Source organism: Podarcis pityusensis, assembly GCF_964106645.2.
Source record: "Podarcis pityusensis genome assembly, chromosome: 2".
Lineage (NCBI taxonomy): Eukaryota > Metazoa > Chordata > Lepidosauria > Squamata > Lacertidae > Podarcis > Podarcis pityusensis.
Genome location: NC_138029.1, coordinates 19643988 through 19669076, shown reverse-complemented (window position 1 = coordinate 19669076; position 25089 = coordinate 19643988). Strand labels below are relative to the sequence as shown.

The 25089-nt window shown below is 44.9% G+C and overlaps 1 protein-coding gene across 4 annotated transcripts in view; it reads right to left on the bottom strand.

Annotated features, from left to right (window-relative positions):
- The window catches only part of ANKFN1 (ankyrin repeat and fibronectin type III domain containing 1), a 217990-nt gene that overhangs the window by 109730 nt on the left and 83171 nt on the right, over positions 1 to 25089 (bottom strand). For all 4 annotated transcript variants that reach the window (XM_080994439.1, XM_080994438.1, XM_080994441.1 and 1 more), the window contains 2 exons: positions 15230 to 15437; positions 13744 to 14053 (listed from right to left, as the gene is read on the bottom strand). In XM_080994439.1, coding sequence (XP_080850565.1) covers positions 13744 to 13929 — 186 coding nt within the window. In that variant the 5' untranslated portion in view covers positions 13930 to 14053; positions 15230 to 15437. The remainder of the gene's footprint in view (positions 1 to 13743; positions 14054 to 15229; positions 15438 to 25089) is intronic.

The window sequence follows — 25089 nt, the reverse complement described above, 5'->3', positions numbered from 1 at the left end:
AGGTGTGGCCGGTGGAAAATCCTGAGGGGAGAATAGACTGGAGGGCAGGATTTGACCAACCAGTGGACCTGAGGTTCCCCACCCTTGAACTAAAGTATCACCAGCCCCAATCAGTGCCAGTTGTATTATACTAACACAGAGAAGCATGTTTGGGAAGTGGTGATATAGTTTTGCGCTCTCTCTCTCTCTGTGTGTGTGTGTGTTTGTGAATGAGAGAGAGAGAGAGAGAGAGAGCAGCCAATTTTAGGGGGGATGCATCCTGCAGGGCTGGCGAACATCAGAAAAGACAATCATGGGAGGTGTGTGTGTGTTTTAAATTCAAAATGGCGCAACTGATGGTTTATTTATCTCTCCATGGCTAACAATGCAAAATACCATAGTCATAATCAAAGGGGTAGGATAAAACGTTTAATATCCAAGGTGTTTCGGACTTCTTGGGTTCTTCACGAAGTAGTTTCAAATACAGAAGTTCAACAGCCTGAACTATTAAAATAAAATAAAGGATCAATATTGGAACGGATGCATTTGGACTAAATAAGAGTTTTGGAGCAGGACTAAAGAAGAACAGCAACCCCCAAAAACCAGAGCATGGAAAGTCAAACAAAATCGTTTAATTTAGTATTGAATAATTGGCTTCTTTAATTGTATTGCAATTTGGTATTGTATTAATATGGCATTTATTTGATTGTTTTAAATTAAAATTAATAAAAATTATTATACAATAAATAAATAAATATACAGAAGTTCAGTCTCTTTTTCTACTTCTTTCTCTTTCCTTCTGTCCCACTACTGTGTTTGAAATTTGTATTGTTAGCTGTTCCGGGCTACCACTGGGATGTAGGGCAGAAGAACAGGGAAATAAATAAATACTTGCACCATTGGCTCAGCTATTAAACTTTTTTTTTTTCTTCCACTCCTTTGCTTCCTGACCCCTCCCTCACTGAATTTGCCTGGGGGGGTTCTCCTTTTTGATGCAGTCTCAATCATGATCAATGATAAAATATCATAAAAAATCACATCAAATCCAGATATAAAAGCATAATAAAACAACAACTGTAAATTCAGCAAAATTATCTGTTACAGCCCAAACAGAAAGGTTTTTATCACACTTTTTTTTGGGGGGGGGGAATTAAGTATCATTTGGGAGGGGGTTGGACATTTGCCTGAATATGCAAGACCTTTAAAATGTGGAGGGGGAACATTCAGAATCCTTTCCACAAGGCTTTCTCCTTTTCAGAGCTCTGCAGTAAACATGTGAGAGTTTTGCATGTGCACCTCTCAGTCCTCCACATTTTAAGTCTTCATCTCTTCAGGCAAAGCCTGATTAGGGCTTTTATTTCCTCATTTTCAGGTCACTTTAATCTCTGGTTCACCTCCATCTTATGAATCAGAGACTGAATCAAGTTTGGGGCTTTTATGATGAGATATGTCACCTCTGTGATGCCTATTCAGTCTTAACAATATTCCTAAATTATTGGTCTTAACAGCAGCCTGTTGGAGTGAATTCTGCATTATCTTGCATAATTCATTTTTTTTATTATTACAAAACAGCAACAACCCACACACCACCACTTCTAGGTCTCTGGGCAAGAGATGCCCCCAGATGAGTGGAAAAAGCCTTATATCATGTTTTATTATTCACTTTGAAATACATTTACTGGGCAGTTCAAAGAGTTTTTATCAATTTAAGCAAATCTGATCTCCTGTGGGTTGAACAGCTGAGATCTCTTGAGTTTGTATAGAAGCAGAGGAGATGTACCCATTGCTTTTTCACTCTGAGAAAGAAAAAAAAGGGAAGCAAGGATCCGATATTCCAGGTCAAACTATTGCTGATGTTAAATATGTCTTTGCAGTTAATATGTAGGCTTTTAAAAATGCAAATTGCATCACCTGGGGGAGCTGATAGTTAATGGGATCAGAGCAGGGATGGGGGGAACGGTTATTTTAACCCTTTCTTTTTGTGGTCCTGAGGAAAATCCTTCTTCTAAACCAGCAGTTGCTTTGGGAATAAGTTCCCCATTGTCTCAAAAGTTAACGCTAGCTTTACCTCTGTACAAGTAGGCTAGTTTATACATGCCCTCACACACCTCCATCCTCCATCTGGACAAGCAAATGACTAGTTTGCTATACAGTGGTACCTCGGGTTACATACACTTCAGGTTACAGACTCCGCTAACCCAGAAAGAGTACCTCAGGTTAAGAACTTTGCTTCAGGATAAGAACAGAAATCACGCAGCGGCGGTGCAGTGGCCCCATTAGCTAAAGTGGTACTTCAGGTTAAGAACCGTTTCAGGTTAAGAACGGACCTCCGGAACAAATTAAGTACTTAACCTGAGGTACCACTGTCATCCCACTCACCTGTCAAACTTGGCTCATGAAGGTGTGGGGAAGATAAAGATATGGCCCGCTGGTCAGATTCAGCATCTCACTCCCAGTTTACCCATTTATGTGAAGGGAAGAACAAATGCGCTGTACACACTGATGTTAAACACATGCAGAGGATGTTTTATTAAGCCGCACAGTTCTTAGGTTATTATTCCATGCAGATGTGGCCAGCATGGTCTCATCCCTCCAAAGGTAACGGACCCCTGGATGGTTAAGTCCAGTCAATGATGACTATGTGGTTGTGGCGCTCATCTTGCTTTCAGGCTGAGGGAGCCGGTGTTTGTCCACAAACAGTTTCTGGGTCATGTGACCAGCATGTTGTTGTTTAGTCGTTTAGTCGTGTCCGACTCTTCGTGACCCCATGGACCAAAGCACGCCAGGCACTCCTGTCTTCCACTGCCTCCCGCAGTTTGGTCAAACTCATGTTGGTAGCTTCAAGAACACTGTCCAACCATCTCGTCCTCTGTCGTCCCCTTCTCCTTGCGCCCTCCATCTTTCCCAGCATCAGGGTCTTTTCCAGGGAGTCTTCTCTTCTCATGAGGTGGCCAAAGTATTGGAGCCTCAGCTTCAGGATCTGTCCTTCCAGTGAGCACTCAGGGCTGATTTCCTTAACAATGGATCGGTTTAATCTTCTTGCAGTCCATGGGACTCTCAAGAGGCTCCTCCAGCACCAGTGACCAGCATGACTAAACCGCTATTGGCGCACGGAGCAATAGTGACAAGTGCGTGATAGGGTGAGCTCCCGTTGCTCTGTCCCAGCTTCTGCCAACCTAGCAGTTCAAAAGCATAGCAGTGCAAGTAGATAAATAGGTACTGCCGCGGCTGGAAGGTAAATGGCATTTCCATGCGCTCTGTTGTCCATCACGGTGTTCTGTTGTGCCAGAAGCTGTTTAGTCATGATGGCCACATGAACTGGAAAGCAGTCTGTGGACAAACGCCGGCTCCCTCGGCCTGAAAGCAAGATGAGCACCGCATGCCATATTTGCCTTTCACCAGACTTAACTGTCCAGGGGTCCTTTACCTTTACCTTTTTATAGTTCCAAAGCATCCAGAAAATAAATGCAGGTTGGACAGCAAAATATGGGGACGGAGGTACTAGCACCTGCACAACGAACTGATCAAGCCCATAAAAGAATGATCAAATCTTCCTGTTCGCAGCAGCTAAGTACACGAGCGAGGCAGAAAAGGACAAGGCTTAGACAGTGAAGAAACACATCATCTTTTAATTGAACAGAAGAGAAGCAGGTGCAGAAATATAATACGGCCTGCAGGTTTTTGTTTACAAGAACATCTTTCTAATGCTCTGCAGTGGTACCTTGCCAAGTTCTGCAGAATTCCTTTTCAGTATCCCTTTGTGATAATTAGCTAGTAGCACTGTTCTAGTTTTGGAAGAAAAAAGGAGAGAATTATTTCCACAGCAAGGCCCAGCTGAGGTTGAGCATGTTGGGAGCTCTGTGGGAAGATTGCGACAATATTGTCTGGCCAAACAAAGTTGGTTCTACCGTGGACAAACCAGGCCAAATAATTTCCCCTCATATGCCCTTGCTTCACAATGAGAAGAATGGCATCTTCATGTTGGCTTAATTGGCTTTAGGGTACTGTGGTCTGATCACTACTTCCCACCCTGAAGGCTATTGTGCCAGTGAATTTCCTATCCTGAGAAGAAGTGACTCCGTCTGTTTACCCCACGAGCATGTGATGTTGGGAGTGGGGTCAGAGAAGAGTGGAAATAATAATAATAATAATAATAATAATAATAATAATAATAATAATTTATTATTTATACCCCGCCCATCTGGCTGGGTTTTCCCAGCCACTCTGGGTGGCTTCCAACAGAATATTAAGATACAATAACCTATTAAACATTAAAAGCTTCCCTAAACAGGGCTGCCTTCAGATGTCTTCTAAAAGTCTGGTAGCTGTTGTTCTCTTTGACATCTGGTGGGAGGGTGTTCCACAGGGCAGGTGCCACTACCGAGAAGGCCCTCTGCCCGGTTCCCTGTAACTTGGCTTCTCGCAGCAAGGGAACCGCCAGAAGGCCCTCGGCACTGGACCTCAGTGTCTGGGCAGAACGATGGGGGTGGAGACGCTCCTTCAGGTTTATGTTTCATGTCACTTTTGAGCATCTTAACTCAACAAATTAAGGGACTGTATATGGGATGCTGTGAGCTGTGGGTAAAAATAATGGGGATCTGGGAGGTAACTGTGCAGTCAAGAAGGTAAGGAGATGGTGTTTGGGTGGATTTCCATACCGGAGATGACAACTAAAGCACAGCAAGACAGCTTGCAGAACCAGGCATCGGGTTTCCCATAACCCAACCCATATAAACAAGAGACCAACAAGACTGGGTTTGTGTCAAAACAGGCCACAATTTTACTGACTACAGATGAAAGAGGTTTGGCTTGGGCGTGGGGCAATCTAAATACTTCCGGCCTGCCCACCAGAAGTGATTTGTGGCCAATCCAGGCGAGGGCTCCTAAGACTTACATCAAATAGGGTGACCCCCGCAGGGACTGCCGTTTGGGGGAGTGCCTTTGGCCCTGGCTCTGCCTGGGCATGCAGACACTCCCCCCAGATCCCTTTAATGCAGCCTTTCTCAACCTGTGGGTCCCCAGATGTTGTTGAACTAAAACTCCCATCACCCCTAGCTAGCAAGGCCAGAGCTCAGGGATGATGGAGTTGTAGTCCAACAACATCTGGGGACCCACAGGTTGAGAACCGCTGCTTTAATGGGATACGCCAGTGTTTGGAGGGTCAGGCGGAAACTACAACATCCTCTCCAAAACAAAGGATTGCTCCTATGCCCAAGCCCAGTTGTGACAATTGCTATGAGGTAGGCAAAACCACCAGATCAGAGCCAGTTAGCCTGGTGGGGAAATTCCTACCCGGCCCCTTAAGGAACGGCAACCACTGTAGCCACAGCAAAGTCATTGACTGTCAACTTAAACTGAGGGTGGGCGGGCAGGGAAACTCGGTGAAGGAACGAACAGGTAGTGCCCCAGGTGCAGGCAAGGGGCGGATCTGAGGGAAGCCTACCTGCTCTGTCAGCTCCGCCCCCTGGCACAGCCAAGTCCCAACCTGCATCCCCATGTGGCAAAGCAGGCTGCAGGCTAGGATCCGATTTCTGATAGGCAGTTGGAGTTTATGCCCCCTCTGCCTATCAGGAAGGGTATTGAAGTTCCAGTTCCCTCATCGCAGTCCCAGCAAAGCCTCTGCCGTCCCACAACACCCACCACACCAAGAGGGGTGAGAGGACTTCTTGAATCCTGAGGAGTGGAAGGAGGGTATGGGAGAACAGGAGAACGTTTCAACACACGTTGCTCAGGCAGGAGCAGACAACAGCTTTTGCTTGTGAAACATGCCATCTCCATCTGATGTTGGGCTTCAGGCGCTTTTCAGGATGCAGAGGTCGATGATAGTGCATGCTCAAAAATGGGTGGCGGCGAGTAAGCATCATCCCACTGCTGAAGACCCTCTTTCCCCAAAGGTCTCCCATGGTAGGTTGATGTTTCTCTGCCAAGCAACTGTTTCAATGCACAGCCTCTTGAAAGCAGCAGAGACACAATGTCTCCGCTCATTTCAACAGGCAGGCTTTAAAGAGCCTGCAGCCTTCGGGGATTCGTGAGCACACTTTGTGAGCACTCGCACAGGCCCTTGAGGTTTCCTAAGCAATTGAAAAAATCCATGCAAATCCCTGATGGCTTTTGAGGCAACCAGAGGTGTGTTCATCAGGGCTGGCTTAAGAGCTTTAGAGTCGCCAAGCACTTAAAAGATTTGAGTGCCCCCATATACATCTAGTTCAAAATATAAACAATAATAAATTGTAAATATAATTTTATCCCCCCCCCCCATGAAACAAAACTTAGGGTAATCTTATGCAACACATCTGCTTCTATACTTAGTAGAGATAAGGCAGGGTTAGGCAACCTAAGGCCCGGGGGCCGGATGCGGCCCAATCGCCTTCTCAATCTGGCCTCTGGACAGTCCAGAATCAGCATGTTTTTACATGAGTAGAATGTGTCCTTTTATTTAAAATGCATCTCTGGGTTATTTGTGGGGCCTGCCTGGTGTTTTTACATGTGTAGAATGTGTGCTTTTATTTAAAATGCATCTCTGGGTTATTTGTGGGGCATAGGAATTTGTACATCCCCCCCACCCCAAAAAGAATATAGTCTGGCCCACCACATGGTCTGAGGGACGGTGGACTGGCCCACAGCTGAAAAAGGTTGCTGACCCCTGAGGTAAGGTATCCAGTCTGCCTTGTTGCATGGAGGTTCTGTTGGGATTTTTGATATACTTCCAACTGAGAAAACGAATGCTCAACTGAGCAATCTGTGACCACTAATGTTAAAAATCCAGCAATGGAAAATTTCTGTGGTGCTTCCCTTCTCTTGATGCCTTAAACATGCGCTTATTTTGCTTAATGGTTAATTCAGCCCCCTTGCTCATCCATCCCTTGTGCCATTCCCTGCCTGATCGGTGTCTCGTATGTTAAAGGGGCTTGCTAAAACAAAAACAAACAAAACACAGTGGCAACTTAACATGGTGAAGCTTGTGGCTCAGCAGCTAGTCATTTCTAGGCTAGAAAGGTTTTGGGGTGTGTGTGTGGGGAGGGGGAATCAAGGACTGGAGCCATCCCAAAGTTGAACCCCAAACCAATGTTCTGCCCCACTCAGCCTCAGTCCTCTGCGTTGGTGGAGACAAATAAGCAGTTACAGGGCAGCAAGTGAGACCATGAGTGGAATTGGTGCAACATGGGTATGGGAATGTTCAGGGAGGCAGGAGAGAATATATTGTTTAATAATATCCTTCCTAACTTGCGATAGTAAGATCTATAACTTAGCAGAGTTTTACATTCCCCTTTTAAACGCACAGCAGGTAGCTGGTTGCAGGCTTGTTTAAGCATCTTAATATAAGATTCCTGGTAAAGGTAAAGCTAAAGCTACCCCTGACCGTTAGGACCAGTCGCGGACGACTCTGGGGTTGCGGTGCTCATCTCGCTCTATAGGCCGAGGGAGCCGGTGTTTGTCCGCAGACAGCTTCCGGGTCATGTGGCCAGCATGACTAAGCTGCTTCTGGCGAACCAGAGCAGTGCACGGAAACGCTGTTTACCTTCCCACCAGAGTGGTACCTTTTTATCTACTTGCACTTTGACGTGCTTTCAAACTGCTAGGTTGGCAGGAGCAAGGACCGAGCAACGGGAGCTCACCCTGTCGCGGGGATTTGAACCACTGACCTTCTGATCGGCAAGCCCTAGGCTCTGTGGTTTAGACCACAGTGCCACTCACATCCCAAGATTCCTGGTAAGTCCCCTTATACCACTCTTAAAAGAATAAACACACCACAATCTTGTGTAAAGTATATAAAAGAAGTTCACGCACACATTCAGTTCACAGATGGATCCCTAAAGGCAGACTTAGTTACAAAGTATATGCATGTGGATCCATCCCATATGGGAATAGTCCCTTTGTCCTCTGTTGGCTGAAATCCACCAGAGCATCTCTAGCTAAAAAGCTGCTGGTCCAACGACGGAGGAGGTCAAATACAGAGGAAAGGGAGATGGTGTGCTGCGTGCCTTGCCCTTTTGTTACCTGGGCAGGTAAGGTCACGCCCACCTCTAGTCACATGCAAAGTAAGTATGTCCCAGCCCAGGAGGAAACAGGAAGCTCTGACTGGCTGGACCAAACATCCCCTTGCATGTCCACTCTAGGAAAACAAGGAATGCTGTACAGTGGTACCTCGGGTTAAGAACTTAATTCGTTCTGAAGGTCTGTTCTTAACCTGAAACTGTTCTTAACCTGAGATATCACTTTAGCTAATGGGGCCTCCTGCTGCCGCACAATTTCTGTTCCCATCCTGAAGCAAAGTTCTTAACCCAAGGTACTATTTCTGGGTTAGCGGAGTCTGTAACCTGAAGCGTCTGTAACCTGAAGCGTCTGTAACCCGAGGTACCACTGTACTTGTACTTATGTATCACATCCCACAATGGGAACCCAGTAAACCTCAACATGTCTAAAATTATTCATAGCTATATAAAAAGATCAAAAGAAAGAAGAGGAGGACCCTCTTAGCACCTACTCTTTCTGTATTTTTTCTTGCCTATCTTTTTTCCCACTGTATCCACTATAAATAGATACATTTGCATGGCTGTTTTCGACAGTCTGTCAAAAGATTCTCAATTCAAACTCACACTTTTTTTTTGGCTTTCCATGTGGGTTGGTTTCAGGCTTTCCCTGAGAACTTGAACTATAACTTTGGGAACTTAAAACATTTGTTTTCACCCCAGAAGCATCCATTCGGGATAGAATACACAGAGATGAATAATAATACTGCTATTATTATTAATAATAATAACAACAGCAGTAACATTCCTCTTCCTCCTCCAACAATAAATGTCTTATCTCATGCAGAATACATGGGAGTGGCTACATTTTTATGTGGCAAACAGGGATGAGAAGGCAGGACAAGAGACAGAATATGGACCCAAACCTGAGAGGTTCTCACAAGGGCAGAAGGCTTTCCAGAACACATCTCAGATCCATTCTAGAAAAAGCATATGAGACAGACCTAGCTAGCCCTATCTTGAGATGCCCATTGGCTGACAGAATCAACTGAAAGATAACATTTTAAAACCCTGCTGCTGAAATTCAGCAATTTGATATTGAACGGGCGTTTTGGTTTTTATTCGAACGCTACTAGTTTATTGTGATGCAGTTGGATGTGGATACTGGCGATTTCTCAAATTATTTGAGGGAAAGAGTCAATCTGAAAAGCATAAATGACTCCATCTATAATCAGAGCTAGTCTTCCCTTTTGGGATTGGGTCCGGTAAAGACAAGGAGGTGGGCAGGTCACAGTAACCAAAAACCATTATCGACTTCTAATGTGTTTTCCTGGGTTGAAGGAAATAAAATGGTTGGGTCTTAGTCTGTGATTAGAACTATAGCACAAAATAAATTCTTACAGTGTCCTGGCAGAAAGATAAAATATTTCATTGGTATTTACACCCTCCCACAATCCTCCTAAAAGCAGGAACAAAATGGAACAAGACACATTTTGTGTGTGTGTGAGTGTGAAAATTGCAAGGAATGTGCATCTCCACCGAGATTTCAATTTAGTATCTTTTCTAAGAACTGAACTGACACAAAATCAACATTATGTGAAAATAAAACAAATAAAGACAAACGTGTCGTTTACACAAACTGTCATTACAGATGGCGGGTTTGGGATCCTATAGTCAAATCTCCCCTCTTTCCCCATCCTTATCTAAATAAATAAATAATAAACAAACTTTTATTTATATCCCGCCCTCCCCGGCCAAAGTTGGGCTCAGGGCACCTAACATCAGATATATAACATTGGTATAAAATCAAACAATAATTAAATTACCTCCTAAAAACAGGTCAAAATCAAATTAAAGTCTAATTAGATGGCTTTCTGCAGGGTTAGGGTTGGGAACAGTAAATGATCATCGGCCCAACTGTCTACGCTGATCTTATATGGGCCTGTGAGAATGCTGGGAGGCCTCTTTCATACTAGTTCTTATACAAAAAGAGAAGGGGAGTGTCAGGCTGAGCCCTGACCAAAGGCCTGGTGGAACAACCCCATCTTGCAGGCCCTGAGGAAAGATGTTAAATCCCTCAGGGCCCTGATCTCTTGTGGCAGAGCATTCCACAAGGCCGGGGCCAAGGCCGAAAAGGCCCTGGCCCTGGTCGAGGCCAGCCTAATCTCTCTGAGGCCTGGGATCTCCAAGGTGTTATTATTTGCAGACCGTAAGGTCCTCCGTGGGGCGTACCAGGAGAGGCGGTCCCATAGGTACGAGGGTCCTAGGCCGTATAGGGCTTTAAAGGTTAAAACCAGCACCTTAAACCTGATCCTGTACTCCACCGGGAGCCAGTGCAGCTGGTATAGCATGATCTAGCCTTTTTTCTTTAGTACGTGACAGGGTTTAAGAAATTAATTACAGAATCCCATAGCAATGGCACAGCTCAGGAAAATTTGTATCCTTCTCAATCGTTTGAGTGAATTATGTAAAATAAATTAATTCTTGGATGCAGTGACAGGTGGTGCCCCCTAGACCTAATAGAGCAGCTAGGAGGTCACGGGGACAATTATTATTATTATTAGTGAAGTCACAGGGGTATGGCCAAGCTGTTCTGGTTTTCTCCCCATCTCCCTCTCTTGCAAAGCTACTGTGAACTTTGAAGATTTGCATTTTTACAAATACTTAGTGCCTGACTAAGCTATGTGCTATGGTGATAGTTATGAGATACAAAACAATCCACACACGCACACATACTTAGGGTGGTATTCAAGTCATGACCGACTCTGGGGTTGCAGCGCTCATCTCGCTTTATTGGCCGAGGGAGCTGGCATATAGCTCCCGGGTCATGTGGCCAGCATGACTAAGCCACTTCTGGTGAACCAGAGCAGCACACAGAAACACCATTTACCTTCCCACCGGAGCGGTACCTATTTATCTACTTGCACTTTGACGTGCTTTCGAACTGCTAGGTTGGCAGGAGCAGGGACCGAGCAACGGGAGCTCACCCCGTCGTGGGGATTCGAACCTCCGACCTTCTGATCGGCAAGTTCTAGGCTCTGTGGTTTAAACCACAGCCCCACCCGCATCCCAAATGACTCGGTAGGGCCATTAATTTAAACAGGCTACCTATGAGCCAGTGTGGTGTAGTGGTTAAGAGCAGTGGACTCATAATCTGGTGAACCGGGTTTGCTTCCCCGCTCCTCCACATGCAGCTGCTGGGTGACCTTGGGCTAGTCACGCTTCTCTGAAGTCTCTCAGCCTCACTCACCTCACAGAGTGTTTGTTGTGGGGGAGGAAGGGAAAGGAGATTGTTAGCCACTTTGAGACTCCTTAGGGTAGTGATAAAGCGGGATACCAAATCCAAACTCCTCCTATATTGTGCTCTGATCATCATCTTAATGGTAATGATAACAAAGCATTCGTGCAACAATCCTGAGTTGAATGAGAATGATATTTTGAGACGAGGATAAGGATGGGATAACAAAAGCATTCAGCAAAATAGTATACTCCTGCAACGATGATGATAACCATGATGATGTTGATGAGACTGGTAACATCAACACATCCTCCAAAGTAAACGAGGAACTGAGCAACACATGCTGCCCAATTTGCCTCATGTCTCAGGTTCTGCAAATGTTAAAAACTTGCTTAATTGCTCAATCTTTTTAAAGAAATCTGGGAATCATGGTTCATCAGAAGGGGGCAGCCTTCTTGCCCCCTCTCGATGTCCATGCTCTATAACTGCCCCTGAATGCTGGTTTCTGCCACTGTCCTGAACCATCCATAGTCTTGGTGCTGAAGGATTCCCTGTCCTTCACACTTCTCTGTCTCCTTTACGATGGCACCATCTCCTTCAGGTGATAGTTCTAAGCTAAGTTATTGCTGAGGAAAGAAGAAGAAGAGTTTGGATTTGATATCCCGCCTTTCACTCCCCTTCAGGAGTCTCAAAGCGGCTAACATTCTCCTTTCCCTTCCTCCCCGACAACAAACACTCTGTGAGGTGAGTGGGGCTGAGAGACTTCAAAGAAGTGTGACTGGCCCAAGGTCACCCAGCAGCTGCATGTGGAGGAGCGGAGACTCTAACCCGGTTCCCCAGATTACGAGACTACCGCTCTTAACCACTACACCACGCTGGCTGTAGGGTGATTTGTTTGAAATGCCTAGAGCTGAATGCACTCTGGCCATTAGACAATTTGACCCTGTGGCTTCCACTGGTCCTTGTGGTGAATTAGTAGCCCAGATACACCATGATGATAGTCAAGAGAGAGAGAGAGAGAGAGAGAGAGAGAGGAAGGAAGGAAGGAAGGAAGGAAGGAAGGAAGGAAGGAAGGAAGGAAGGAAGGAAGGAAGGACCATCTCCTTCAGACTGTCGTAATACCAAGAGAAATTGCAATCTCTTGAGTCAACATGAAAACGAGACAGCACTATGGCAAAAATGACTGGAAAGATCAGAAACCAGGAAGACCAATACTTCAATAAGGAATGGGGGAAATTTATAGTTTATCTTGGAGACCACTGTAAACAGTTTAAATCATTAGCAGGATTGCAATAATACTTGTAATGTAACAAGAACTATAGATATAAGGGAGATTTAAAAACCAGATTACCATAAAAGATGCAGTAGAAAAGGACTAATAATGGAACCCTCAGAGGGGTGGAGGGAAATCAAAAGATTCATGGGAATCTTTTTTCTGTTTTGATTGTGATGTGTGGTATGAGTGTAAATTTTAATTTGTAAAACCATATATATATGTCAGCGCTAGGTAAGTATCAATTAATAATATTCAAAATAAGGTTTAATGAACATACACGTTAATATTCACAATTAAGATCACAGACCCATATACATGCTCATCATATATGATATGGAGAAGTTTAACCACACACACATACAAAACAATACAAAACAAACCAGAAAACGAACATATTTTTTTACATGGCCACTATCATACTTGAATCTATGCCTATTCCAAGACGCCCTGGTGCCTCCTGCCTCTGATGTTTCCATTCTACATCATAGTTGCAGTGCCCCTGAGGCTCTGTGCCCAGTGCAACTGAACCGGTCACACTCCCCTAAATCCATCTCGGCTCATCCCACAGCCAGAAACAGAGAACGGCCTACAATTTAGGCATTGGGAATCTGCAGCTCTTCAAATGTTACTGGACTCCAGTTCTCCCAGCCTCAGTTAGCAGGGTCCATGGCTGGTGATTATGAGAGTTGTAGCCAACAACATCTAACTTCACTCATCCTTAACCGTTGGCTTAGTTGGTTGGAGCTGGTTCCCCACTTCTTCAACCCATTCATATAGATATATATTTCCAGCCCAGTGGATGAAGGACCTTCCCTGGAACCCGAAATATTCTACATCCTAAAGTGTTTATCCATACCTTTACAGCTACATTCCCTGCTCCTCATAGTACAGTGGTACCTTTGGTTACAAACTTAATTCATTCCAGGGGTCTGTTCTTAACCCAAAACTGTTCTTAACTAGAGGCGTGCTTTCACTAATGGGGCCTCTTGCTGCTGGCGCACGATTTCCATTCTCATCCTGGGGCAAAGTTCGCAACACAGAGCAACTACTTCTGGGTTAGTGGTGTTTGTAACCTGAAACGTTTGTAACCCGAGGTACCACTGTAACCTCCAGCATTTTGTGAACAAAACAGGGATCCAGAGCGGGTAAAAACGTAGTGGAGAATTGATACCTACTAGAGATGGGTGGGAACGAACTACTCGATCTAAACTTAGAGAAACTCATGCTTAATTTGATGTATTACAACAATAGTTGATTGAGGGGGTAAATGAAGAAATTACCATTGAAGACTTCCGGAGACTGAGGCGGTCCGATCTGGCTCTGAAATAGGCCTCATCGAACGACGAGTGGCTTCCCTTCAGCTTCTCTGAGAGGTTCCGATAGAGTCGCTTAGCGGCGTTGGGAGAAGACGGGGGATTGTTCTTTTTCGACTGGGAAAGCTGTAGGCTCTGCATTTGCTGAGTCATATTTCACGCGACAGTTCCTGCGCAGAAAGCCGGTACGGCTCTAGAACCGGGATATATATGGGGTTGAACTTGCTGAGTCAAGTCATTAGAAATATATGGAAATTCTCCGTGAAATCACCAAATTCTGCAATCAGAAGGGAAAGAAGAAATGAGGCAAAAATTATTTCCTTTTAAACATTTCGTTGGTGTTTCTATGTAAAATATTTGATCAGGATTCATTTAGAGACGGTTTGAGAGCAAACGTGGGAGTTCATAGACCTCATTGGTCAGTGACCTGATCTCCCAGGAGCACTTGCGACAGAAAGCAAGAGGAGGCTGATGCCAATTGAGCAACCATCATTTTTTAAAGTGGCTTGAGAAAGGAACAATGGTTCAGTGGTAGCACACATGCTTGAAAGAATTAGCTAGCTGGTAATAGAGTAGACAGTACAGTAAAGTATACTTCTTCCAGTACACTGGAAGAAGCAAAGATCACCAGTGTCGAAGCAATGATTCTTCAACATCAACTTCATTGAACTGGTCATGTTGTGCGGATGCCTGATGATCATCTTCCAAAGAAACTACTCTATTCTAAACTTAAAAGTGGAAAGCGTAATGTTGGTGGTCAACAAAAGAGGTTCAAAGACTCTCTCAAGGCAAATCTTTAAAAATGTAGTATAAACACCAACAACTGGGAAACACTGGTCTGTGAGAGCTCCAATTGGAGAACAGCCTTACCAAAGGTGACATGGGCTTTGAAGATGCTCGAACTCAGGATGCAAGGGAGAAACGTGCTAAGAGGAAGACATGCTTGGCAAATCCACACCATGATCAACTCCTGCCCAGAAATGAATGTCCCCACTGTGGAAGGACATGTGGATCCAGAATTGGCCTCCACAGTCACTTACGGACTCATTGTTCAAACCATGTTTATGGAAGACAATCATACTTGGCTACGAGTGATCACCAAAGAAGAAGAGAGTAGATAGTATAGGTCAGAACAGACAGCCCAATACTCTGATCTGTTAAGACAGTTCCTTTGTGTTTCAAATGACTTACACTGTCTGCAGCCTTCTAACAACAAATGGCAAAACCACACTGTTTGTTTTTTTAATGCTTGAACACATACCGTACAAATTTATTGATTGATTTATTAAATTTGTATACGGCCCTTCATCTGAAGATCACAGGGCAGTACACAACATATGTGTACAGGGCAGTACACAACATATGCGTACATGAAACAAAAGCCATTTCTGGGGAAGGGTGGGCATTACTAAAATCAAACAAACTCAAAATAACACATTAGGATTTTACTTACTTGTTCATTTTTATTTTTGCAGGCACTTGCAAAGTAGCAATATTTATACTCTTAGATGAAGTGGAATAACTTGGGCCTACAATTTCGAAATGAGCAGTGAAAGGTTACTACACAATTGTTGCCATTGCTGAAGTCCTGGGACACCAGAAGAAGAAATTTGGTTGGTGGGGGCATAGGAGGGAAGGGGTCAGCTCTGCCCCATAGATTTCTGAAAGAGAAATAAGGGGATATTTCACAGTAGTACTCTCATTCTAAATGGAGGTCATCTGAAGGATGTCTTATAAACTTTGATGGAATTAGCTTTCAAGTAGAAAACCTCAGGGTTGCAGCTCAACTTTACTGCCCATCTAATTATTCAGTTATAATCTATACATGAATATTGTGTTTCCTTGAAATAACCACAATGAATGGGTGGGTGGAGGATAGGCTGCATGTCTGGGTTGGTGGAGGCAACTTGCCCACCTTACTTCCTCTGGTACAGCCTATGAAATCCCCAGCCATGCTTTGGATAATAGCCACTTAAGGAACTCTAGCATTTTTCTCACTGAACACTTCTCCCTCACTATCGAAGCAGATTGCTTCACTTTGCTCTTAATTGGTCTTTTAGCACCAACCAATCAGTTCCCCAATTTCACAAATTTCTCCTCTTATCTGCTGTGATTGGCGTGGGGGCAGCAGAGGGGAAGGGCAGCGAAACAGGCATTTCAGACGTGAATTGGGTCTGGTCGCAAATAGCCTCACACATTTCCTAGGTTAATGAAGTATTGTAAACAGACGGGTCCCCTAAATGACGAACATATGGCGAGAGACAGGGCCAATAATTGGGGTATACAATGAGGACAGTGCCTCGTTAAATCCAATTGACAGTGTCTCCAAAGAGAATTTTCTAAAAGATGCTTCTGCAGTAAGATTAGATGGAAGAGAGAGGTTTTTTGTGTGCGTGAGGTGGGGGATTTAACAGTTTTCTAGGACTCCAGTACTAAGTTATTCTTGGCTTGTTACTTAGACAGCGTAAAGCATTGGAAAGGAATCATTTCAATTCCATTTTTCTAAATTGAATTCTACAGGCTATGAAATATGTGCATGTGTGTATATTTGCTTGTTTCCCTTATTTTCTGCTAATCAAAAGCCTATAGAGGCAGTGATGGCCAAATTTGGCCCTCCAGCTGTTTTGGGACTACAACTCCCATCATCAATAGCTAACAGGACCAGTGGTAAGGGATGATGGGAATTGTAGTCCCAAAACAGCTGGAGGGGCAAGTTTGGCCATCACTGCTATAGAGGCACTGAGGCTCCACTGCGGCCACTGGTAATCTTGTTTTCCTTGCGTGGCATTGCTTAACTTTACAAGCTTGAGGACTAGAAACTTACTTTTAAACAGAGAAAGCATCGACACTTGAGGATGATGAATTCTACAGTAAATTTTTTGGGGGAGGGGCACTTTTCATGGTAGTGGACACTGGGGCTCCACAGGTGTAGCTGCCCAGCTAAGGCTACATTGTGTTTCTGACATCCCAGTATCACATGCAGCTGCGGTACAGGCACAGGGTTAGAAGCATCTGTTTGGCTGTGCCATTGTGCCAACATCCCTGCTCCCTTGCTCCTCCCTCCCTTGGCAGCCAGCAGTGGCACACAGCATTGGAAAGCCAAGAGAGCAATGCTCCACCCATGCCAGCAGCTACCGCTTGTGAAAGTCCAGTCACAAAACGCACACAGTTCCTCTATAAGCGGCATACATATTAGACAGCTGAAAATGTCTGCCTTAGTTGTGGTGAACCAATTATCCTGGCACGGTCAGGAAAGGTATTGTGGGAAAGCTGAGAGGGGTTAGGAAAATAATAGCTGTGTTTGGGGAGGCTGTGAACTTTTGCTTGGGGGAGAGGAAACCTACAAAATGCCCACTAGCACGAGGATAAGGTAAAAGGTAAAGGGACCCCTAACCATTAGGTCCAGTCGCGGAGGACTCTGGGGTTGCGGTGCTCATCTCGCTTTATTGGCCAAGGGAGCCGGCGTACAGCTTCTGGGTCATGTGGCCAGCATGACTAAGCCGCTTCTGGCGAACCAGAGCAGTGCACGGAAACGCCGTTTACCTTCCCGCTGGAGCGGTACCTATTTATCTATTTGCACTTTGATTTGCTTTCGAACTGCTAGGTTGGCAGGAGCTGGGACTGAGCAACAGGAGCCCACCCCGTCGCAGGATTCGAACCGCCAACCTTCTGATCGGCAAGTCCTAGGCTCTGTGGTTTAACCCACAGCACCACCCGTGTCCAGCACAAGGATAGATGTGTGTATACTTTTAAGAGCATCTCCCATATCTAGTTTTGGACCAGAGGTGCCGAGTTGCACCCAATATCGGTGCTTCCACATTACGGGTGAGCTAAGAGGTGTGCCATGTGATGTTGGGGGCAGTCTAGCAGGGCAACTCTGCTCCTCCTTTAACCACATGGTGCCCTTTCACAATCTGAAGAACTCTTACAAAATAAAGAAAAACTTTTATATAAAATGTAAAATTTGTTATTAGAGTGGGAAACAAAAGACGAGCTTGTCAAAGCCTCTATGACACAAATCAGTCCCCTGACAAAATCCATCTATTTAGTAGGAAGTTGAAAAGTGTCCCTGGATTCATTGAAAAAAATCTGGTAACCTTAATTTACAGCATGTTATTCCTTGAAGGAGAACTATCTGAAAATGATTTACAGATAGTATCTAACTCCGAGTAGACTTGCTAAGACGCATAAGGCAGAATCAGATAAGTGTTGGAGATGTAATGAGACTCAGGGTACATGTTATCATATGTGGTGGACCTGTGAAAGGGTAAAAGAGTATTGGGAAATAATTCATAAAGAATTGAAAAAAATGTTTAAAAGTACTTTTCCAAAAACAAACAAATGCAGAGCCCTTTTTGTTGGGGATAATTCAGGTGGACATTCCCAGGTGTCAGGAAAGGTTATTTATGTATGCCACTACTGCGGCTTGTGTTTTGTTATCCCAAAAATGGAAAATGAGTGAGGTCCCAACCAAAGAAGAAAGGCAACTTAAACTGACAGAATATGCACAGCTTGAGGACCTAACATATAGAATAAGAGAAGAACAACATACATTTAAAGAAGATGTTTATTGAATATATGGAGGAGAATTGTGTGCATTTGAAAACGTAGGCAGCATTAAGATAAATTCAACAGTGTAAATAAGTTTTGACAGGTGTCATAATGGAACACTGAATGGTTTAGTTTATATAAAATATGCAGGGATTTATGTTAGGCAAAATAAACCATGGAAAGAAAAGGAGGGAAGTCACTGATATTTTGAGGTTGTTTAAATGAATATTCTAAAACGTAAAACAGAAAATTTAATAAAAAAAAGGTCCGTATAGTTAAAGCTATGGTTTTCCCAGTAGTGATGTATGGAAGTGAGAGCTGGACCATAAAGAAAGCCAAAGAATTGATGGTTTTGAATTATGGTGCTGGAGGAGACTCTTGAGAGTCCCATGGACTGCAAGAAGATCAAACCTATCCATTCTTAAGGAAATCAGCTCTGAGTGCTCACTGGAAGGGCAGATCCTGAAGCTGAGACTCCAATACTTTGGCCACCTCACGAGAAGAGAAGACTCCCTGGAAAAGACCCTGATGTTGGGAAAGATTGAGGGCACAAGGAGAAGGGGACAACAGAGGACGAGATGGTTGGACAGTGTTCTCGAAGCTACCAGCATGAGTCTGACCAAACTGCGGGAGGCAGTGGAAGACAGGAGTGCCTGGCGTGCTCTGGTCCATTGGGTCACGAAGAGTTGGACACGACTAAACGACGATGACAATAGAAGGAAAAAAACTACATGGGGCCCCTTCACACAAACAATGCCTGAACCGGGCAGCCATCTCCTTGCTGTCTGCTGTATCTTCTAGACCCTTTCCCCCTATCTTCTCATTATGCTCAACTGCCATCAAAATTCTGTGAGTTCACAGGTTCCTGTCAGGCGGGGTTTGCCTGTGCGTTTTCATACATATCATTTCCTGCATACCAAGGGCCTCCCTCAAGCATGTAGAAGAAACTGATTTTATTTCACTTCCAAACTGATAGGTGCTCAACCACCCAAGTTTGAAGGATCTGTGGGTTGTCAGAGCATTGCTAATTAATAGCATTCCGTGCATTTTAACTGCAAATTTGCCTGTTTTATAACCATTACTTGAGGCACCCAAGCAAACCTTGACTTAATGTCCCTATTAATGTGGAATTCATTGACATGTTTATAATACTTACAAGTTATTCAGTTTTGTTCATGGGAAGGGAGACACACCATCTGACTGCAGGATATTTCGGGTTGACTTATAAACACCGCGACCCACCTGAACAGGCTTTGCAACTCACTTATGGGTCGGGACCCACAGGTTGGGAAATGAAGTCCCATTGCAGTCAAGTGCGAATCCTCTAACATCACTTGTGTGTGGACTAAGGGCTATTCTTTTGGTTTTGCCAATCTCAGCTTTAACTTAGATGAGATTCAGAGGGTGTTGAAACATGCTTGAATATGGCAGCAGGTTGTATGACAACCTAATTCAGACTGAAAATATATTCTCTCTTTTACAGTGGTACCTCTGGTTACGAACTTAATTCGTTCTGGAGGTCCGTTCTTAACCTGAAACCGTTCTTAACCTGAGGTACCACTTTAGCAAATGGGGCCTCCCGCTGCTGACGCACCACCACCACTGGATTTCTGTTCTCATCCTGGGGCAAAGTTCTTAACTCGAGGTACTACTTCTGGGATAGCGGAGTCTGTAACCCGAAGTGTTTGTAACCCGAGGTGTTTGTAACTCGAGGTACCACTGTATTTACCTTTGCAAAATCCCAGAGGACTTGTGTTATGATTCTGAACATTTGAAGCTGGCATCCATGAAAAGGGTGTGTGTGTGTGTGCGCGCTCATGTCAAAAGAACAATGGCAAGAAGAGCAATTTCCAAAACTGAATCTTAGCAGAGACTTGAAAGTTGTAAGGTAATGTACGTTTTGTTTTGTTTCTAAAAACCTGCTACTTCTTCATATGCCTAGACCACATCCTTGACACATGACTCTCTTGTCCAGAACTGTCCCGTAATAGAGAACATTCATTGTCAGTCAGTGGACTAGAATCAATGGTCTGGGTCAGTGTAAATCTACTTCCTATGTTCTTTAAGGATGTGTGTCAGCATCAACAGGCTTCTCAGAAGTAATCATTAAGAGGCCTCCATAGGTCTATGATTCCATTATGGGAAGTGTTTTCATAACATGAGAAGTTGAATTAGATATTGTAAAAGGCACACAAAGGCACTACATACTCTCACTGGAAAGTGCCCAGCCTTGAACTCAAAGCTCACAAAAACCCAAACACCTGAAAGGCTGCATTAGCAGTGTTTCTTTATTTGGAATGACACATCATAGCACACTCAACCAAGATGCAGTGGAGCAATGGAGAAATTTCTGAGACAACAATGGGATATCAGCTCCACCCAAGGCATGATGGATAACAGCAACAACCGGGGGAAAGAAAGACATAACATTTTACAAGGACAGGCAGAAACACTACAGACCGAATAATTGCCACACACAGGAAGAACAAGGTTATAGTTTGAGTTCCTCACTTGTAGTTTTATAAATTACTTAATGTGTCAACACGAATAGAAGTTCTTAATATTGCAGTTATTGTATAAGGGATTATTATTATGACCGGAGTGTAATAGCAATTAATAAGATTTTGGAATGCAGAAATAAAGCAAATAATCAAACTATCAATTCTAGCACATGGGGAGCCCACCTGATCTAAATTATATAATTCGGAATTTGAACTATTGGTATTAACAATTGTATTATAAATTGGTATTGCTATAATGAGGCTATCATTGGATTGCAATGGAAAACTAATAAAAATTATTATTATATATAAAACAAGATATCCCATTGAAAAGAAACACATACACACACACACAGAGAGAGAGAGAGAGAGAGAGAGAGAGAGAGAGAGAGAGAGTTTTAACACACCCTTTCCCCATATACTAATTTCTGTACAATTTTCGGGGTGGAGAACAAAATTCAGAGAAACGTGAATTTCAAAGCATTGTTGCATCTCAGTTCACAAATTGTTTCAGGAAGAGTAAATCGGGAAGGTCGGCATTAAAACGCGAACTGAAGCAAATGGTACCCCCATCCCTAGCTTAGTCCCCTGTAAGAATGTAGCATGCCATCTGGGGTATAGGATAGCCAATCAGAATGAAGAAAGAGAGGGAAAGGAAGTGACTTCTCCAAGAATGGGGAATAAAATTGTGTTGTCTTGAGCTACATCCCAGAACCTCCAGGCTTGGCAGGGATAGGGTGGCAGGATGGACAAAACCAAGATGTTGCCCTTGGACACCCAACGGGGTGGACTATGGTAATCTTTCATAATATGGCACCCTGTGTGAGACCAAAATTTGGTGCCCCCCAATGGATCTTCTCAATTATGGATCTTCTCAATTTTATGCCCCTTCAGCTCAGCACCCTGTGCAGGGGAACCGCCCGCACTGCCCTAAATCTGGCATGGCACCCACTTGATTTTCCTTGCTCTAAAACAACTCTTTCCCCATAATTACTCACCAAGAAGCTAGGAGAATCTGCAACTCAGCTGCTGGTCTCTTTTGATTATTTAAGAAAAGAATCGAGTGTGGGAAGGTGTGAGAGTGGCAGTGAGACAGAAGAACATGCTGAAGGGTTCAGGGCTGCCTGGTTTAATTTCTATGGGAATATTGCCTTCTTCACAGACTTTTGGGAGGTTTCTACGGCAGTGTACATGCCATACATTTAAAGCATCCTAGGAGCTGGAGCTTACCCCTCACTGATCTATAGTTCCTAGCAACTTCAAAAATTGTTATTCCCAGGATTCTTGGGGGAAAGTCGTGTCCTTTAAATGTGCTTTGCATTTGTGGTGTGTTAGGTTACAACCCCCCCCAACAACCCCTCCATATGGCAGCTGTGTTATACTATATGGGATTGCCACTATTCCAGAGGGATCTCTCCTCCCATCACTAAACGGCCTTGGCCCAGAATACCTGAAGGAGCGTCTCCACCCCCATCGTTCTGCCCGGATACTGAGGTCCAGCGCCAAGGGCCTTCTGTTGGTTCCCTCATTGCGAGAAGCAAAGCTACAAGGAACCAGGCAGAGGGCCTTCTCGGTAGTGGCGCCCAACCTGTGGAACGCCCTCCCATCAGATGTCAAGGAAATAAACAAGTACCTGACATTTAGAAGACATCTGAAGGCAGCCCTGTTCAGGGAGGTTTTTAATGTGTGACATTTTAATGTATTTTTAATCTTTGTTCAAGTCGCCCAGAGTGGCTGGGGAAACCCAGCCAGATGGGTGGAGTATAAATATTAAATTGTTCTTGTTGTTTTTATTGATATTTGGGACTTTAGATGTTGGTGTAGAGGTCCTCCACAGGATGGCCATGATCTCAGGTGGGGTAACAGGAAGCTGGTGCATGGAGGGGGACCTGTTTCAAGTGACTGGTGAAAGTCTGCCTTCAAGGGGCTCTGGGAGGTTTGGGAGCCCCGCCACTTCAGGGAATGAGCCATAGGGCTGTTGGTTTCATCCTTCCTTAGCTGTGTTCTTAGGCCGAAAGAAAATGAATGCCTTCCTTTCTATAAACACCCGCTTGGTTTTGAAAACTGGCAGCAACAATTCTGTTGGGACTGTAGAACAAAAAAGGAAGTATATTCTGGCCTCAATCATCAGCTAGGCATCCAAGTGTCCTTATCTCCTAGGATGAACATTGCAGCAAAGTGAAGACCAGTCTGTCCTCATCCATCATAGATAGCTCAGTTGGTGGAAGATGAGACTCTTAATCTCAAGGTTGTGGGTTCGAGCCCCACCTTGGCCAAAAGATTCCTGCATTGCAGGGAGTTGGACGAAATGACCCTCATGGTCCCTTCCAACTCTACAGTTCTATGATCAGCCAATGAAGGAGCAGTCACTACTGCAGAGAACTTGTTCCCCACCACCCACCAGATGGATCACTCAGCTCCAATCACCTGTTGCTTTGGGACAATAGAAGGAAAGGCAAGCATACTCCGGTCCCATTCATAAGCAGGGAGATCCAAGGGCTGAAGAGCTATGAGAGATTTCTCTCTAGATTCACAGCCTGCTGCGAATCCCCTTGAGAATCATGCGATTGAAGGGTTTAAATAAATATCAAATAACAAACAATGCAGGAAATTGCTTGCCTGGTAATGCCATGGGACAGCTCCTATTGAATCCCCTGTGGAGATGGAGTTCATGTATCTCACTCTGGTGAGGAAGAGCATGCATTGACAGAGCATCTGCTTTGCATGCAGAAGGTCCCAGGTTTGAACATCAGCATCTCCAGGTAAGGGCTGGGAATGCCATCTATCTGAAGCCCTGGGGAGTCACTGACAGTCAGTGTAGGCAAAGCCTACCAATAGGCGTGCTTGATATAAGGAAGCTTCCTATATGTCACTCATGCTTCCTCAATCTGCACGTGTAGCAATGGTGCCCCAAACCCTTAAGCTCCATGCTCAATGGTGCTTTTGTTGCAATGTCTCAGAGTGTCAGGGTCAGGATGGATGAGCTGGGAGCCACCAGCCCAAGAGTCCCACAGGGAGGGATCGGACTGGCTGGATGAAGAAGACTGGTGGGAGCCTGCCTCCCAAGAGCCCCCCAGAGAGGGCTCCGAAGATGACACCTTAGAGCCCAGAGCCTGGTGGTGGGACACTGAGTAGCAGTCAGTAGATGGGACAAGCTGGGAACTGATAGATACAGAAGACTTGAGTGATCAAGAGGGGTCAGGAGAAGGAGGGCCTTCAAGAACAGGATTAGCTGAGAGTCACAGCATGTGCACAGTCACAGTCCTGCTGACTCCCCTTGCCCTCTGACTCTACACTCAAGGAGGGTCCTGCACACTGCTGAGCAACGCGTCAGACAGGCCCAGAGGAGAAGCTCACCCCCTCAAAACAGCCTTCGTCTGCTTGGGAGGGATCCAGAGTGAGAGGCTACAGGGGAAGGGCATGCCTGGAACTTAGTTTCAGCAATGCCTTCATTGAGTTAAGACAAAGCAAGGACATTGCTGTGTTGTTTTTTCTGCTGATAAAAAGCTAATTGCATCCTGTGCCTTCTGTGTGTGTGCCTGCCCTGTGGATGACAGTACTTGTTGACAGCTCCTTGACACAGCGGCACCACTTGTCGCCACTTCTCTCTTCCCTGAAACTGTCCCCAGAGACTCCTCCACCTCCTCCTTGCCTTTGTCCCCGACTGCTGCTGCTTCTTAAGGACGTAAGGAGAGTCCTTCTGGATCAGGACAAAGACCCACCTAGTCCAGCATCTTGTACTCACAATGGCCAACTAGATGCCCCTATGCTATGGGAAACCTGCAAGCGGAACCTGGGCTCTTGCAACTTCTGATACCCAGTGCCTCGTACTCAGAGACATACAGTCGCCTGCCTTTCTCTGCTGACAAACCCACTGCAGCTTCCTTCTCTTGCTCGGTGTGCTGCAATCATTAGAGTGTCAGGCTAGGGCCTTGGAGACTCTAGTTCAAATCCCAACTCAGTCTTGAGGCTCTCTGGGTGGCATCTCTCAGCCTTACCTACCTCGGAGGGTTGTTGGGAGTAAATAATTGAGAGCCCTGATAGAACCACATAACAATAAGCAAACATAGATAGCTCGGTTGGTTACAGCATGGTGCTGATAATGTCAAGGTTGCAGGCAGCGGCAGAGCTTCATGCTCCAGCACTGGGGGATGGAGAACAGGCGGGTGTGGGGCTGGTGCACATCCCAGGGGCATGGTGCGCCACCTGCAGGGGTGTGGTGTGGGTCCTGGGGGTGTGGCACCCAGCGCAGGCAAGAGGG